We start from the raw sequence: 17,792 nt of genomic DNA, 5'->3' as shown, positions 1-17,792 counted from the left end.
TTAGGTGACAGGAGAGAATGGGAGCAAGTAGATTCAGGGAGAGATTCAGGTCAAGAGCTCAGTGTGCCAAGTGGAGTTTGAAATGCCTCTGGGACAACCGTGGGGAGGCAGCCAGGTGGGGGGCTGAGGTAGGGCTAGGGGCAAGAAGGGTGGCCGGGAGAGGCAGGGCCCTGCATCCCCGGCTCAGGCCTCTGCTTCCCCGCAGGTGAGCTTCCAGCACGAGGTGTACCCAGCAGAGCCCGCTGCGGGCCCTGCGGCCCCCAGCCAGGAGCTAGAGGAGCGGCCGCTGTCCCGCCAGGTGTTCATCGTGCAGGAGCTGGAGGTCCGAGACCGGCTCGCCTCCTCCCAGATCAACAAGTTCCTGTACTTGCACACGAGTGAGCGGCTGCCACGTCGTGCCCACTCCAACATGGTACCGGCCGCCCCCGCCAGCCACCAGGGGGTTGGAGAGCCTGGGAGGATGCCGGGGCTCAGGCAGGCCTGGATGAGGGCACAGGGTGGACGCAGGGGCCCAAGGCCCAGCGAGTACCCAGAGCTTGCCCTCTGCCCCCAGCTCACCATCAAAGCCCTGCACGTGGCCCCCACGACCAACCTCGGTGGGCCCGAGTGCTGTCTCCGCGTCTCGCTGATGCCCCTGCGGCTCAACGTGGACCAGGTGAGCAGGCCAGTCAGGAACAGAGCCTGCGGTGGACCCCACTGCCTCTGGGCCTCGCTGACCTGCGCCTTCCCCGGCAGGATGCCCTGCTCTTTCTCAAGGACTTCTTCACCAGCTTGGTGGCCGGCATCAATCCTATGGTTGCGGCGGAGACGTCCGCTGAGGGTGAGAGGCTGAGCCGGGACTGGAGGGCCCGGTCCTCCCGCCTCCCACCTCCCAGCCGTGCCTGGGCCCATTCCCCCTCTGTGTCCCCCACCCTAGCTCGCCCTGACCCCCGAGTCCAGCCCAGCAGCCTCCAGGAAGGGCAGCCTGAGGACGCAGAGGTGACCGGCTCCCGGGAGGCCGCGGGCGGTGGACACGGCTCCCCTGCTGAGCAGCAGCCCATCTACTTCAGGTAGGGCTGAAGGCGGAGGGGTCCTCGCCCGGGCTGCGGGGGCGGGGGCGGTAACCAAAGGCCCCCTCTCCCTGCTCCCCGCCCAGGGAGTTCCGCTTCACGTCTGAGGTACCTATCTGGTTGGATTACCATGGCAAGCACGTCACCATGGACCAGGTGGTAAGTGGGGCTGTCACGCGGCATGGCCGCATGGGCCATCCCTCTCGGGGAGCCCCGTTCTGCCCACGTGTGGCTTAGTCTGCTGGGGGCTGCGGCTTGCGTCCAGGCCGTATTGGCTGCCGAGTCGGTCTCTAGGGGCTCGGACGGGCTGGGCAGTGCCTGTCCTGAACTGTGTAAAGCCCAAGCCATTCTCTTCCCCAGGGCACTTTCGCTGGCCTCCTCATCGGCCTGGCCCAGCTCAACTGCTCCGAGCTGAAGCTGAAGCGGCTTTGTTGCCGACATGGGTGCGCCCTCTATCCCCTCCATGCCCTCCCCCAGCCTCTCTTCAGGGTCCCCTATCTGCCCTTGGCTGTATCCTGACCGGTTGTGTGGCCTTGGCCAAGTCATCATTCCTCTGGTGCCTCAGTTTCCACTCTGTAAAGTGGGCACAGTCACCCTTTGCACTGGGCTGGGGGGCTGCTATGGAGAGTGTTGGGGTACCTCGGGTCCTGGCCCCATGACCCTCAGTGTGTGGCTCTGCCCCTGTACCCTCCTCTCCTCTCCCCTTCCCAGACTCCTGGGTGTGGACAAGGTGCTGGGCTATGCTCTCAACGAGTGGCTGCAGGATATCCGCAAGAACCAGCTGCCTGGCCTGCTGGGGGGTGTAGGCCCCATGCACTCAGTTGTCCAGCTCTGTGAGTAGCCGGCTGTGGGGGCTCTGGAAACTGCTCTGACCCTTAGGCAGCCTAGAAGCTGCCCCGGGAGTAGGGGGAGGTCCTAAATCAGGGTAGGTGCGGGCCACACAGCCTTGGGCATCTCTGACAACCCCACCCCTGCAGTCCAAGGGTTCCGGGACCTGCTTTGGCTGCCCATCGAGCAGTACAGAAAGGATGGGCGCCTCATGCGGGGGCTACAGCGGGGGGCCGCCTCCTTTGGCTCGTCCACGGCCTCAGCCGCGCTGGAACTCAGCAACCGGCTGGTGCAGGCTATCCAGGTGAGTGGGCACCTGCTTTCAGGCCAAGTAGGGCAGGGAATTTGCTCCACGGACCCCGATCGGTCCCCAAAGTGCTACTGAGTATGGACAGTCTGGGTGTGCGATTTCATTTTATGAGACACAGTCACGGACGGGAGAGGCCCAGTGACCGGCCTGAGCCCGTAGCAACTCCTGGGAGCATGGGTGCCCTGCAGCCTTTAGCCCACCGTGCGTCCGCTCACGGCCAGCTCTTGCAGAGGAGGGAAGGGGGTGTGGCTCTGTTTACAGACAGGAAGGCTGAGGCACAGACCGGTGCACACTCACCCAGGCCCCACACTTTGCTAGGCCAGGCCGGGTCCCCAGGGAGGCCCGGGAGTTGTCCTGCGAGCGGCTCTAGCTCAGTGCCGTGGACTCGAGTAGGAGGGCGAGGATGGGCCAGCCTTTGTGGGGCAGTCACAGCAGGTAGGGGTGAGCGTGCAGGTGCGAGGGGAGCTCAGTGCTTCTGGGATCTGCATGCCCAGCCCCTTGCAGGCCGAGGAGGCTGGAAGGATAAGCAGGCCCCAGAGAGCCCCCCAAAGGCACAGCTAGGTGGGGAGGCTGGGTGGGAAACGAGGGGCAAAAGGAGCAGAGGAGCCAGCGTCAGAAGGAAGATCAGAGTCGGTGGGGGTGAGCGAGGGGAGCCCAGCACGCTGCCAGGGGCTCCCCTGGAGCTGGCAGGGCCAGACCAGGTGCAGGGGAGGGGAGACGGCGCACTCGGTCTCGAGAAAGCTGCACATGCGGACCTCATAGATGGGGCAGGTACAATGCGGTGGTCCACACAAGGAGGGATTGGGGTCCGGAGGACATGAGGAGAGTCCCCTCGGGAGGCATGCCCTCCACCCGAAGCCCCCTGACCCGGGTGCTGGAAGCATCGGCAGGACCCCAGGAGCAGCACCATAAAAGCGTGAGCCCCCCCCCCGCCACCCCGGGCTGGCCAGGGGTTCCAGCATGGTCCTCTGGGGCTGGCTTGGGGGCTGGGTGTGTGTGCCCGGGCTGGCTCCCCTCATCTGGTGCCCTCCGTGTCCCCTCAGGCCACAGCTGAGACCGTGTACGACATCCTGTCCCCAGCGGCGCCCATCCCCCGCTCCCTGCAGGACAAGCGCTCTGTGCGAAGGCTACGAAAGGGCCACCAGCCTGCTGACCTCCGGGAGGGTGTGGCGAAGGCCTATGACACGGTTCGAGAGGTGCTGATCCCCTGCCCTCCCCCCCAGCCCCACACCCACCTCCCCACCCAAAGCCCTGCACTGACCTCCAACGTCCACAGGGCATCCTGGACACGGCTCAGACCATCTGTGATGTGGCTTCTCGGGGCCACGAGCAGAAGGGGCTGACGGGCGCCGTGGGGGGCGTGATCCGCCAGCTGCCCCCAACCGTGGTGAAGCCCCTCATTCTAGCCACAGAGGCCACGTCCAGTCTGCTCGGAGGGATGCGAAACCAGATCCTTCCCGACGCGCACAAGGACCACGCTCTCAAGTGGCGCTCGGACGAAGGCCGGGACTGAGCACCGGGTGCCCCGGACCCAAGGGCGCTGCTGCCCATGTCGCCCAGCCGGCCCCGGTGGCGCCTCGGCTCCTGCGCCTCCCCAGAGCTTCCGGCCCACAGCCAGGCGGGCCCTCGGGGAAGGACCTGGAAGGACCCTGGCTGGCCCACCCTGCCAATCGCTGTGAGAATGAGGCCTCCCTGCCTGGGGCCTTGGCCCCGTCTCTGCACTTTTCCTCTGGGGAGAAAGGACACTGCCTCCACCACTACCTGGGCCCACACTGCCGCCTTGTCCCAGGACGGAGGCTTTTGGACCCTCAGACCCCAACCCCACTCAGCCAAGTGTCTTTCTGTGTCTGGGGGGAGGTAGGGGACAGACACTGTGTGGTTCAATGTTATTTTTAAGCTCCTTGAGCGTGTGGGTCAGTATCTGCATGACGTGGAATAAACTGTCCCCACCGCCAGCCCCTTGTCCTGTGTACCTGTGCTGCCCCAGCCTCAGCCTTGACCTTGGCTCTCACCCATGTCCCCACCTCTGCACCCAGCAGCTCCCATGTTACCACCAGGGGTCACCACACCCGCCCAGCAGGTTGAAACTGGCCCCCAGCTACCTGTCTGCCCCTGCAATCCTTCCCCGGCTGCCCGGCCTCTGCGCTGTGCTCTGCCATTCCTGGCCCCACTTCTGTGTGGCAGGAGCTGAGTGAAGTGGGGGAAGAGGAGGCCTGGAGCCCACCTCACCCAGACCGTGTTTCTTGGCTCTAGCCCAGTAAGAGCCCAGGATCCAGCCTTACCTAGGGCCGGGTGTGAGGGGACAGCTAGAAGACACTGGACCAGAGCAAAGGGTCAGGTTGTGGGCTGCCCCACGAAGGTTTCCCTGACCATGTGGTCTGAGTCTACGTGGTTGGTCTCTGAGCTGCAGGTCCCTCCTGGTAATCCCTACCCAGGGACCCGAGGGAGGGTCGGTCAAGGCCATTCCTGGAAGGCTGCGCCCTCTGGAGGCTGCGCGTGCCATCCCTAGCAGAAGGCTTCTCAGGAGACCGGAGCCTCTGCGCTGGGGTCCCAGCTCCAGGGCACTGGATGGGGAGGGGCGCTGGGGGTAGCCCTGGCTAGCAGGGGTCCTGACGGGCATTTACACAGAGACTTACGTGGGGTAGGGAACATGCCCGTTGTAACCCGGCCCACACGTACCTTCCTTCTTCCGAACAAGAAGGGGCCGATCTGATCACGCCCCACCCCAGTAGCTCCCCAGTAGCACTGCACTGAAGCAGGTATGCCTGTGGGGAAACTGAGGCTCAGGTTAAGAGACACAGACTTAGAGACCTCACCTGCTGGGGTCATCTGCAGACCTCTCGGGTGAGCAAAGCTTCCCCTCCGACCCAACCCCCTCTGTGTCCTTGCTGCCCCCTTTGCGTCTGGACACCAAATGAACAGAGCGGAAGTTTTGTCCGGGCGGATCCTCGGGGTCCTGGCTGTCCATGGTCACCTGGGGCCATAAGCCAAGCAGAGGGGGAGGGGGAGTGGAAGAAGGCAGGCCGGGGTCTGATACCACCAGAAGGGAAGGATGGGGACCCAGCCTGATGCTTCCTAGAAGCGCCCCACCCTGCCTGGGCACAGTCCAGCGTTCGATGCCCTTCGAACCACACTTGTGATTCGTATTGACAGGCAGCAGGATAATCATTAACCACCGCCAGGGGCTGGGCCAACGGCTCAAAAGGCACTGGGCCCAGGGCGTCCCCACTTCCTCCTTGTGCCCCGAGGGCCAGCCAGGCACCCAGGTAAGAGCCTGCCCAGGCGGTCAGACCCTTACAGCCCCTCGGCCCCAGGGCTCTCCTGAGCCTAGCCTCCTGCTGCAGGGGCCCCAGCCCTTCTGAGAAAGAAAGGAAAGGGCCCAGACAGCTGCTGGGTGACCCAAGCAAGTCCCTTCCAACCCTGGGCCCCCATTTCCCCTGTGAGATGAGGGGACCTGCAGTCCTGCTCGGGCGGCCACCACCACTGCCTCCACCAAGCCTGGCACCTGGCCTTGCCTGGGCGTCCTTGGGAGGGCCTTCTGGGCTCCGGTGGGTGGGAGGTGTCACCTGTTCTGGTGTCTTCATTCACAGGCCTGTCCTCCCAGGCAAAGGACTCCTGCCCAGTTACCTCCCATCCCACCCTGACTGCATCCCAAGAGGAAGAAGGCCACTTCAGAGAAGTTGCCAGACAGGACGGACCTCAAGGCCCTGCTCTGTGACCTTGGACAGCCTCTTTTGCCTCCCTGGCCGTTTCCGCTGCCGGGAGAGGGGGGCATGGCCCAAGTCCACTCTCAAGGCTCAGAGCCCCAGATCCCCCTCCTCTCTAGAAGTTTTGGGTTCTCCACAATGTCCCCTAGGTGGGTAGGACTAGCATTGGAACCTGTCACTGAAACCTCTTGGGCCAGATCCCGTCTGGAGGGTGGGAGGGTGGGTGAGAACACACTTGGCCGCGGAAGAGTCTGCTCCTCTGGGGGTCCTGGGCCAGCTCAGGGACCACAGCCAGCAGCCCCGTCCATTCCCCACAGCAGGGATGGAACTGAAGCTGGAAGGGAGGGCGGCTTCCCACCAGCCAGGGCCAGGGGGCAGGACAGGCCTCGAAAGCCCCAATTTGCATGTGAGGAACCAGCAGCCACTCAGAGAGGTTAAGCCACGTGCCCAAGGTCACCCAGCTCCCAGACCCCTGCAGGCCCGTGTTCTTCCAGATGGTGGTTGCTCACAGCCCTGTTTTTAGCATTCTGCCAGCAGGGTTGTCTGTCAGCATCTTTTCAAGTTCCCTGTTCTCCCCCTTCCTCCCCCCTTGCCTTTCTCTGTCGCTATTTGTCTGTCCCTTGCCAGTTCTCTCCTGTTCCACATCTGCTTCTCTCTTGGCCTCTCTGCTTCACTCTCCTACTTTCTGTGCACCCCCCCGCACCCCCACCCCTCTCAGTCTTGCCTCCAGCTTCTCATCTGGGGCCAGCCCCAGGAATCTGGGCAGGCGGTGGTCCCTGGAGACGGACAGATGCCCTCGCTGTCCCTCTGCCCTGTGGCTGTGGCAGGAAGGGTGGGCAAAGGGCAGAGGGTGGAGGCCACTGTGGCCCAACCTGGAACTGGGGCCCAGCTCTGGTTGGGAAAGAAAGGAGGGAACAAGGAACTTGGGGACAGAGGGCGTGGGGGTGGCAGAGTGGGCAAAGGCTGCCCGGGAGCTGTAAATCGAAGCCACTCCCGGCTTTATGAGCGGAGCTGGGGCTGAGGCTGGACTTCGCCCACAGAAGGAGGCTGGTGCGGGGACTCCAGGTGTGCGCCCGGATGATAAGGAGCCTCAATAAAAAGAACATGGACCTGGGGTCACGAGGACCCAGGAAGCCCTGATGGGTGGGCATGAGGCTCACCACACGTCGGCCCGGGGGAGATGCCAGGACGGCAGGGCCCAGGCCTCCAGTCGGTTCCCACCCCCTGTAACAGCAACTCCATGTGGAAGTGCCCGCTGGTTCCAGTGGGGCTGCTGTTATCGGGGACGGGGGCCAGTGCCCGCGGAGGAGGAGAGGCGGCCGCTGCCNNAGCAGACTGGCAGGGACCTCCACGGCCACGCTTCCAGGCCCAGGATGGCCAAAGGCGGTGGGCCATCAGCAGGCTGCTGAGACCGAGTGCACAGGGCTCTGACCTATGAATTGACAGCCAGTGCTCTCATCTCCCCTCTGGCTGCCAATTCCATAGGTCACAGGTATGTTCGCCTCAATGCCAGCCACCAGGACCTGCGGGGGAAGGGATGGGGCTGGGGGTACCCAGAGGCCAATGAAGACTTGGTACCCCCGTGCAACAGTCAGGCCCAACTCCCTCCTGTCTCCTTCCTACCTTTTCATTTCCCCTCCTGTGAGCCTATACTGCTTTAGGTCCCCACCTATATATGAACTCTTTGTGGCAAGCCTCTGTGCCTTACCCTTGCTGTTCCCTCTGCCTGGAACACCCTTCCAGCTTTTTTTTGGTGGGGGGGAGGGCAGGTTCACACTTACTATTCCAAGCTCTGCACAGGCATTTGCTGCCTCAGGAAGCCTTCCTGAAGCCCACTTGATCCCAAGTGCCCACCTGGGCACCCCTAGCACCCTGCATTTCCCCAGAGGACTGAACTCCCCCAGTGTTTCCATCCTCCCCACCACCTGGGAGCGCAGCTCCTAGCCCAGGCCAGGCCCAGATGCGTGTTCAATAAATGTCTGAACAGATCCTGAGCCTTCGTCGTGCACCCCAAGGAAGCAACACCAATGTCCCGTGTGGCCAAGAGGGGCCAAGGGCCCTGGGTCCCAGTCTGTGTCGGAACTCCCTGCAAGACAAGGACCCAGAGCTGCCTCCCTTCCACTCACCCCCTCCCTCCTCTCCCTCTCAGTCCCAGACCTCACAGGCTCCCCACCCCCTGGCTTTTATACAATGCAGTTCTGGAAACATTCTCATTTGAATAAAAAGGCTTCTGCTGCTAAAAGATAAACTTTTCAAACCTGGAAACGCAGACCTAAGAATGAAGTTCAAATTGCATAATAATAGGAGCCGGTTCTTGCCCCCTCTCTGTGCACTGAGCACTTGCACACATCTGGCACCACCGGGGTCAGCTCAATGACCTTGCAAAGCCACCCTCGAGCCTGTTCCGAGATGAAGACACGGACTCGTAGAGGAGGCGCATCTTGCTAAAGTCACAGAGTAGGGGCGCCTGGGTGGCTCAGTTGGTGAAGCGTCTGCCTTCTGTTCTGCTCATGATCTCAGGGTCCTGGGATCGAATCCTGCATCAGGCTGCCTGCTGAGCAGGGAGGCTACTTCTCCCTCTTCCTCCTCCGCTCCCCCTGCTTGTGCTTTCTCGCTCTCTTTTTGTCAAATAAATAAACAAATAAAATCTTAAAAAACATAATAAAGTCACAGAGTAGTTAAACCTCTCTCCACGAACTAAGCATTCAGCCACCCTCTCTGGCCCTTGTGACAGTCACTTTTCCCAGTGTGGCTTTGCTCACACCGCCCTATCTGCTCCGCATCCCTGGGCCACCACCTCTACTGGGCTCAGCCCAGACGTCCCTCCCCTGACCGCAGGAGCTGCTCGCCTCCACCGCACCTTGGCTCTGGGGGCCTCTCCCACCGCCCCCTCATCTTATCCCTGCAGGGCCGAGAGCTCTGTGCATTTATCTTCTCCCGGTGCTGGCCTGAGCCTCCTCGGGAGGCAAAGTCCTTGATCCAGTCCTCCTACCTGCCCCGTCCCCCCACCACCCCAGCATAGTAGGTGCTCCGGATACACTGGAGCCGAAGATACAAGGAGCTGAACTCTGACCCTCTTGGGGCTGTCAGGCCCCAGGCCCGGCAGCCTGCCCTGCCTTGGGTGTCCGCCTCCATCAGCTTCTACAGACCCACTGCCAGCTCCAGCGGATCCCGTCCCAGCCCCCCAGCAAGGCAGACCCAGCTGCCTCGGACTGGCACCTTTCTCTGCACTGACCTGTGGCCGCTTCCCAACAGGCCGTGGGCCTCTGCCTATCTTGCCTCGCCTGCCTCCTGCTCCCGCTCCCTCCTGAGCCCTCCAGGACACCTGCTGCTCGCTGTCCCATTCCCTGGCTCCCACGATGTTCTGTGAGCTCTCTTAGAGTCCCCATCATGGCCACCAGCAACGCCTAGCTATTCCCGCCCAACCTGTGAGCGCCGGGGAGCACCCGCCACGGGGTGCATCCGACTTTCGGTTTCCTGTAGCCTCAGACGGGCACAGAGGAGCATTTTCGTAAACGCACACTGCAGGACCGACCAATGCGTGGATGAAGACGCCTGGGGGAGGCAGGTGTCCCATGGGGGAGGGTCAGCCGGCGCTGGCAGGAGGGAGGCCCTCAGTAAATGCCAGCCGTCGGCTTCATCACCATCGCCACACGTCTGTGAAAGGACAGGATGCCGACCTAGCGTCCAGAGAGGATACGCAAATTCACTGTTCCAACAGCAAAGAAAGGCCTCTGCGGGAGGAACGGTCGGAGGACAGCGGCTCTGACTGGGGAAGTCTCCCTGAGAGGTGAGTCTGCGACCAGCTTTTGCTGAGGTGAATCCTAGGAGTAGCGGGTGAGCACTGGAGGAGGAGGGAATAACGGGGAAAGGTGCAGAAAGAAGGAGGCATGGAGGCTGGGGGCAAGGGGGGTGCTTTCTCTTCTGCAAGCCTCACTCCCTACAGCCACCACCAGGGGGTGCCCTGGGCCGCGTGCCTCCCTAGCTGGGTGGGGCCCGACTGTCCCATCCTCCTCCCCACCTCCGGAGTCCTCCCCAGCCTCTCCACGAGCCCCCAGCCCAGGTCCCCTCCAGGCCGTCACAGAGGGTCAGTCAGTGCCCTTACCGCAGTGGCGGGTCCCAGGCACTCGGGGCGCACCTGGCACAAAGTGGGGGGCTCCCTGCCGGGACTCTCGCAGCTGCTGTGTATAAACCATAAACGGATAGTGTATATTTATATAATTATAAAGTAAGTCCCTGTGTAACTACCGCTCAAAAGAGAAAATCTCTGGGGACGCCTGGGGGGGCGCAGTAGGTTAAGCTTCTGACTCTTGATCTCTGCTTAGGTCAGGATCTCAGGGTCCTGGGATCAAGGGGGGGCTCGCTCTGCAGGGAGTCTGCATAAATTCTCCCTCTTCCTCTGCCCACCCCCCAGGCTCGCTCACGCTCTCTCTCTTCCAAATAAATAAATAAATAAATCTTTAAAAAAAAAGAAGAAGAAGAAGAAAGAAAGAAAATCTCTGTGCTGCCGAGCCCCCAAGTGTCCTTCCAGGTGACCCGTCCCCAGGTAAGCACAACGCCCTCTATGATCTTCGCTTCGGTGCCCTTCCCTGCGGTTCACCACCCGCACGCGGCCTACAACGATACGTGTTCGTTTTGTCTGGGCTTGTTGTTGTTGCTGTGTGTTTGTTATCCGAGCGGAGCCCTGCCGCTGGGCCCGGCTGTCCCCAGGAGGTGGCCCGGCCCTAGATCGCTCGCATTCGTTCCCGGCTGGGCGGCATTCCGATGTCTGAATAGAAAACAGTTGGTTTCTCCATCGTACTATCAGTGGACTTGGACCCTGCTGGGTCGGGCCTAGGGCAGCAGATATAACACTGGCCCCGACTGCCTCGTGCCTGAAGGAGGAGCTCCTAGGGACAGGTGTGCTTTTGGTTTTGACAAAACAAAAAGTTGCAAGAAAACACAAGAACAGCCATCTACCCTTCACCTGGATTCACCAACAGTAGTTACGTTTTGCAACATTTGCTTTCTGTTTCTCTTTCTCTCTCACACTCTCGAATTTCCTCTGAACCATTTGAGAGAAGGTTACATAGGTTGTGACCCTTCACCCTTAAATATTTCAACATGTATCCCCACACCCCAAAATGACATCTCTTACACAACCAGCATACAGTTACCAAATTTAGGCCTGACAACAGTGAAGCAATACTGTGATCGAACATGCCATCCGCTTTCTTTTTGTTGTTGTTTCCTTAAAGATTTTATTTATGTATTTACTTGAGAAAGAGAGAGAGAGTGAGCGAGCATGGGGAGGCTCAGAGAGAGAGTGAGAGAGAGAATCTCAAGCAGACTCTGTGCCGAGCGTAGAGCCCGACCCGACCTCGGGCTCCATCCCCCAACCCTGAGATCGTGACCTCAGCTGAAGTCAAGAGTGGGATGCTTACCCCACTGGGCCACCCAGGCGCCCCTGCCATCCGCTTTCGAATGTCACTGGCTGTCCCAATGAACGGCAATCAGACCTCACATGCGGTCGCCAGGTCCCTTCAGCCTTCTTTAGTCCGGAACTGTCCTCAGCCTTGTTTTGCTTTTCAAGATCTTGACATTTTTGAAGAGTATAGGCCAGCTGTTCTGTAACATGTCCCTCAGCTTTTGCCCCCCTCCCTAAAGAAAATCAAATATGTCCATTATATCGAATTTGAGCAATATAGAAAAGTCAACAAAAATTGCCCCAGGTCCTGTGATGCAAGCACAGCCCTGTAGACATTTCCTGTAAGCGCTCAAGTTAGCTGACTTCGTTGTTCGGCACTCGGTACGTTAACTCGTTTACCCCTAGAGGTAGGTGCTTTCTTTACAGCGGCCTGAGGGACCTCGAGTCTCGCGGAAGATCACACAGTTGGTAGGACTTGAGCCTGACCTTGTACTTGGCCCTTATGCTACACTGCCTCTTGACAGTGGCTGGGCGCAGGCGGGTGGGTCTCAACCTTCTATCGACATTTGGGGCCGGATCACTCTCCGTTGGGGGCCGTCCTGTGCATTGTAGGGCGGTAAGAGGCATCCCTGACTCCGGCCCGCTAGGTGCAGCAATGGTCCCCAAGCTGTGACCGCCAAGAATGTCTCCGGACATTGCCAGATGTTTCCTGAGGAGCCAAATCACCTCGGTTAGGAACCTCGTGTGTGTGTGTGTGTGTGTGTGTGTGTGTGTGTGTGTGTGGAGCCGGGCAGCACTGTGTTCAGTAAACCAATCTGCTTTCTCACTTATTGATTCCACGATCACTTTTAATTTCCTTCGTTTCCTTCTCACCGCTGGTTGAATGGCCGCCAGGTGTTGCCAATCAAATAAATCGTCAGTTGACCAAAAGACACATCCATTGCGACAGTAGTCTTCCCACCACAAACTTAGTGGCTCAGAACAACCATCTATTAGCTCATGGTTCTGTGGGTCAGAAGTCCAGAGTCCCAGATGCTAAAATCTGGCGTTCCCTGGCTGAGTGCTCAGCTGGAGGCTCAGGGGTGGAGGGGATCTCCTTCCATGCTTGTTCTTACTGGCCCCTGGCAGGGACTGGGATTCCTTGCCCACCGTCAGCTCTCGGCTCCTAGAGGCCACCACATTCCTTCCACGTGGCCAGCCTCCATCTTTGGCAGCCAACAATGGCACACTGAATCCTTCTTGTGCTTTGAATTTCTGACTTCCTTCCTCTGCCACCAGCTGGAGAAAACTCTGCTTTTCAAGAGCTCATGTGATAGGTCAGGCCACTGGGAGAATCTATCTAAAGTCAACTGTGAGGGGCACCTGGGTGACTTGGTTGGGTGTCTACCTTCGACTCAGGTCATGATCTCAGGGTCCATTGGGCTCCCGGCTCAGTGGGGAGCCTGCTTCTCCCTCTCCCTCTGCCTATCCCCCTTCCTGTGCTCTCTCTCTCTCAAATAAATAAAATCTTTTTTAAAAATAAAATAAAATAAAATAAAATAAAAATAAAATAAAGTCAACTGTGGGGGCACCTGGGTGGCTTAGTTAAGCATCTGTCTTTGGCTCAGGTCATGATCCTGGGGTCTTGGGATCAAGTCCCCTGTCAGGCTCCCGGCTCAGTGGGGAGTGTGCTTCTTCCTCTGCCTCTGTGCCCCTCCCTTCTCATGTACACAAGCTCTCTCTCTCAAATAAATAAATAAAATCTTTAAAATAAAGATACATACATACACACATACATACATAAAATAAAGTCAACTGTGCCATTGAACATGACCTATCGCAGAGTAAACCCGGTGTAGTCACAATTGCAGGCCCTATACAAGGTGTGTTCACCAGAGTGGGAAACATGGGGTACAGCTCAGAATTCTGCCTACCATGATTAGTAAATGGGGGGGTGTTTTAGGGTGAGGTCTCGGAACCAAGTGGCTGGAGGCCAGGCTAACTGAGCGGGAAATGGAGGCTCAACGCCAGCTCTGGAAGGGTCCTGCCGCACCCCTGCCCTTGGACAAATCCCAACATGTATTTCTGGGAGCAAACATGGAGCATGGGCAGGCCTGGGTCCTCTCATCTCCCCAGCTCCCAGTCCCTTTTCAGATGACCCCTTTTCATTGCCCGTACTTAGGGCAGGATGAAGAAGACACAGGTCAGAGGAATGTTCCAGTTGGGCTGAAAGGGATGTGAGAGACTGACTCTTGGCAGAGTAGGTCACCTGGGGCAGTTGCATGGACCACCCCGCTCAGTGGGACTTTCATGGAGACCGATGTGGGGGAAGGAGGAGAGAGCTGTAGGTCAGCAGGGGGCCTGGAGGGTGGTGTTGGGCACAATGTCTGACCACTGAGGTGTGGGTGTGAGGGGCTGGGCCAGAGGCCAGAGGAGCTGGGCTTGTGCCCTGGTAGTCACATGTGACACCCTGTTGGGCACAGAATTGCTCCCCAGCCCCCAGCCTGTGAGGCCCATGGGGAGGCTAAGGGTAGCCCCCCGCCCCCTGCCACGGGGAAACAGGGGCTCGAGGCTATGATGAGGGAGTCAGCCAGAGCAGAAAAGCGTGTCTGGAGGTGACGTGAGAAGGACAGTGGCCTACACTCACACAGGTGGGCAGTCGCTCAGGCAGCAATATCTGAGCCCCTCAGGTGTACCCTCCGGCTGCTGAGACCAAACCTCCAAATCTCTTGTCTTGTCTCTGACTTTGCCACCAGCCCTGGCAGCCTCTGAACAGGCCAATGGCCTCCTCGCGTCCTCCGTGGCCCCTGCTGACCTCAGCATCTTCCTGCCATTTCTCCTCCTGCACCCTCCATTTCCATCAGTAGAGTAAGAAGACCCCAAGACCCTGCCAAAGGACCCCGATCGTATCACTGCAGAAGGCAGAATTGTCATGTGCTGAATAAGAGACGACCTCCCATGGAGTCCCCCACCCCATGTGTCCACAGCAAAGACCTGGAGGGCAGCTCGGGGATGGTGCCTGAGCTCTCCCGGGAGTTTAGAGTAAACACTGCACCCCGAGCTCAGCTGCAGCTCCTGCCTTGGCGGCCCGTGCAAGATGGGGCGCTGGGAAGCCCAGCCGTGGGTGGAGGGCCTACCACAAGCACTCAGGCTTCTGCGGCTCAGCTCTGTGAAGCACTCTCAGGTTCTGTATACATAGCACCCTGGTCGATATGCAGGCTGGGCCCCCAGGCTGCAGAGCTTTCGGGCAGTTCACCCCAGCCTGCACCTGGGAAGGAAGTTCTTGAAACCCTCCCCCTCTGGGTGGCCACTGGCCCGACGTGGACCTTGCAACTTCAAGATTGGAGCGTGGAGAGGGCAATGGTAAGATTCCAAAGGCCCGGCTTCTCATTCAGCCCAAAGCACTCACCGCCCCTGGGCCTTGGGCTCTTTTCATTGAGATGTGAAAGCAGAGATCCCCAGCAGCCCTGACACTCTGTCACCTCCAGGCTGGGCCTATGGCTACCGCTGGACACCTTCAGAGGCCCCTGGAGTGCTGCAACTGTCGCCAGGACCCTAGTCCCATGGCCATGGGCACTGCCATGTCCCTTCGGGAGAGAGGCTTCACGGGGTGCAGGGACCCCAGACTACAGAGGAACAGACCCCCCCCCCCCTTTCTTTACCTTGGTTTGACAAAACTCACCTGTTGGCCAAATCTATTCCTCCTGACTGCAAGAAAAGCTGTGTCTACGCAGACTTTCTCAGTAGGAAGAATGAACCACTCCTCATCCCAGGGACAAAGCTAGGTGTTTGTGGTTTTTCCCAGCCTGACACTTCTGCCATATTTGGACAAAAGACTGTTTTTCTTTTCTTTTTTTTTTTTTAAGTTTTTAGGGGCCTTGTACATAGACCCTTCTGTAGACCAGGCCATTATGGGACTGAGCAGATCACCTCGGGGGAAAGCAGGTAGGACTTTTCCACTGAGAGCAGTCTCTGTGGAGACCTGGTGAATAAGGCCCGGTTGTGCAGTTGTGTGTTTCTGAATTTGAAAGACGGAAACACTAGGAGTGGAGGACGACGGGGCGTCATTTCCACAAGAAAGGAAAATATTTGAACTCTTCCTTAGTCTTTTGTCAAGGGTCTGGGCAAAGATAGACAGAAAGTGAAACAGAGAAACCAAAAGTGAAATGCTTCGCTTATGTTCTACAAAACTCCCACCGAAGAGAATCTACCCGGCTCCAACAACAAAAAAGAGAATTAGGACATTTTCACAACCTGGGAATTGCTAGCTTAGGAAGCTGCCCAGGACCCGAGGGCCAACTCCATGAAATCGGGGAAACTAATTTCTGCCCCCTTGAGCCTCATCGAGGGAGAGAGATCCCTTCTTTCAGTCCTTCGCGCTCCTTGGAGAAAGTCAAGGGGCCATATAGAACAAACAGGGGCTGAAGTTTCATGTATAAATAACCCAGGAACATTTTGTTGTTTTCACTTTTATTGGGCTGGCTATTCCCAGCACAGAGGACTCTGGGGAGATGTGAAGACTGTGGCGGGTCACCGTGAACGCTGACGAGAGGGAGCTTCCTGAAGCCTCATTCAGGCCATTGAACAACCACCTCTTTCAGGAGCCTCAGCCCCGAGCCCTTTCCTGAAACAGCCCAGAAACTGCGTCTCCGGGGTGGACCCCTCAAAGCGCCATGGAGGAGGCAAGTCCTTTGGCTTCTAAGGCTGGCCCAGGAAGTCCCGACTGGGCCCACCCAGGGCTCCTCATCAGCAGCTGGCACACAGCCTCTGGTGACAGCCCTGCCCAGGAGTTCTCAATATGTTCTTGTGAGGAGTCCACCACGAAGAGTCTTGTGCCTTCTGATTTACTGGTATTGATGAAAAGAATGCTAATGAAATCCCGAATAAAAGCAGTAAGTCAGAGACCAAACAATGCAGACAGGGCTCTCCAACAATTAGGGAGGCAAAGAGGGGAGGGGAAGGCAATCGATTGAACATTTTCTTTTGTCAGAAGGGACTGAAGCCTGATCCTACAAGGAGTGGGCAATCTAAACTCCCCTTCTGCCCTCTCTGGCTCCCACTTGACCCAGGTCCCCGAAGAACTCTGCTCGTTCTCAGATTTGAGTTCCTGCCTCCATCCCACATCTCCCATAAGCCAGAATGTTGGACATGAGGCCTTCAAGTTCTTAGGTGCATTTTAGCTCTACCTAGGAGTCTCCCCACCCCCTCACTGTGCCACCACACCCCCACCCCCTCCTCCTACACTTCGGTGTCCTGATACTGGTTACCTAACAATCACAGTCCCCAAAGCTCTGACATCACCCACCGAAGATTCTCACCAGCCTGGACAGTCAAGGGGGCCAATGAGTGGCCAGGAATGATGGCGGGGGAATGAGCCTGATGGAACAGCCAGGAACTGGTAAGAGGGGCCCACAGGTCAGAGTAAAAGAGGGCAACTGGTGGTGGCCCTGACAGGAAAGCAGAAGTATTTGGGTTTTTTAATTTCCCCTAAGTTCCCACAAGATTTCATTGTTGCCCCACATTTCCCCTCCTCCCCACATAGGGAATTTCCGATTTCACTTCTTCAAAACTCAGGCGGCCAGAAGGCCTCAACTTCCTTTGTACCCCCACCCACCCTCGCACAGATGCAGCCCCCCTCAGAGAGGTCATCTCTTCTCCCCCTCGTGTCATATGTCCTATGTGTCCTCCACTGCCGTGTCCCTCTTCCAATCCCCAGCCCCACCGGCCTGCGGGGAGCTCAGGCCTCTTGTGGTTGGTCAGGTTTTCCCCAGGGACCCCTTGTTCCCTCCCCATTTTTCTTGCCCCAGTCACCAGCCGGCCTTGAACGTTCTACTCCTCAACCTCCTCTACTCCCTCTCTCTCTCTCCCTCTCCCAGAGCCGATAAAGAAGACAGGCAGGAAGTAGTTTCAGGGTTAAGCAGGGGCGAGGAGGAGGCAAGAAAGGGCAGCTCAGACGCGAGCCCCCCACCCCCCTCGGGGTCCGCCGATACTTCCGGGGATTCCGAGCCAGCGGGGGAGGGAGGACCGTTCGTGGGGGAATTGCGGGTGGGGCGCGCAGCCGGGGAGCTGGGTGTCTAACTGGGCGTCTCGCGGATGTCGGAACGCACGTAGGCTCCGGGACCTCTGCGTACCGGGCTCTCGCTTCCCGCCTTCCCAACCGCAGCGCTTGGCGCCAGCGACCCCAGCAAGGGAGGGGCGAAAACAGGTGCGGTTGCCACGGCACCCGGGCCAGGGGCGGGGAGCAGGGCGAGCGGCGCTCGCGATATTTGGAATCGGCCAATGGGAGGCGGGGGAGGGGAGGACGTGGCGCGGGGGTGGCGGGCGGGGCTCCTTCCTCCCCTGCCCTTTTCGCCGCGGCCGGGCGCGGCGGCGGCGGCGGCGCGCGCGCCCGAACGCGCGGCCCGGTCCTATAAAGGCCGCACGGCGAGGCGCGCGCTCCACTCCGCAGAGGGCGCTCTGCGGGCCGTGCCGTGCGCCTGCGCAGTGCGGGCCGCTCCCCGCCCCCTGCCCCG

General features: G+C 59.2%; 1 protein-coding gene across 6 annotated transcripts in view; it reads left to right on the top strand.

The window, feature by feature from the left end:
• ATG2A (autophagy related 2A) overlaps positions 1-4,142 on the top strand; it is a 20,183-nt gene extending 16,041 nt beyond the window's left edge. For 5 of the 6 annotated variants that reach the window (XM_040639338.1, XM_040639337.1, XM_040639342.1 and 2 more), the window contains 10 exons: positions 206-412; positions 554-655; positions 736-820; positions 917-1,049; positions 1,136-1,208; positions 1,410-1,492; positions 1,761-1,882; positions 2,027-2,181; positions 3,231-3,383; positions 3,464-4,142. In XM_040639338.1, the coding sequence (XP_040495272.1) occupies positions 206-412; positions 554-655; positions 736-820; positions 917-1,049; positions 1,136-1,208; positions 1,410-1,492; positions 1,761-1,882; positions 2,027-2,181; positions 3,231-3,383; positions 3,464-3,700 (1,350 nt within the window). In that variant the 3' untranslated portion in view covers positions 3,701-4,142. Of the gene's footprint in view, positions 1-205; positions 413-553; positions 656-735; positions 821-916; positions 1,050-1,135; positions 1,209-1,409; positions 1,493-1,760; positions 1,883-2,026; positions 2,182-2,949; positions 3,104-3,230; positions 3,384-3,463 lie in introns of those variants that run through there. The other variant, XM_040639341.1, reaches the window with a different exon arrangement.
• Positions 4,143-17,792: the final 13,650 nt, after the last annotated feature.

Source organism: Ursus maritimus, unplaced genomic scaffold (genome assembly GCF_017311325.1).
Source record: "Ursus maritimus isolate PB19 unplaced genomic scaffold, ASM1731132v1 scaffold_23, whole genome shotgun sequence".
Lineage (NCBI taxonomy): Eukaryota > Metazoa > Chordata > Mammalia > Carnivora > Ursidae > Ursus > Ursus maritimus.
This window is presented reverse-complemented; position numbering and strand designations above follow the sequence as displayed.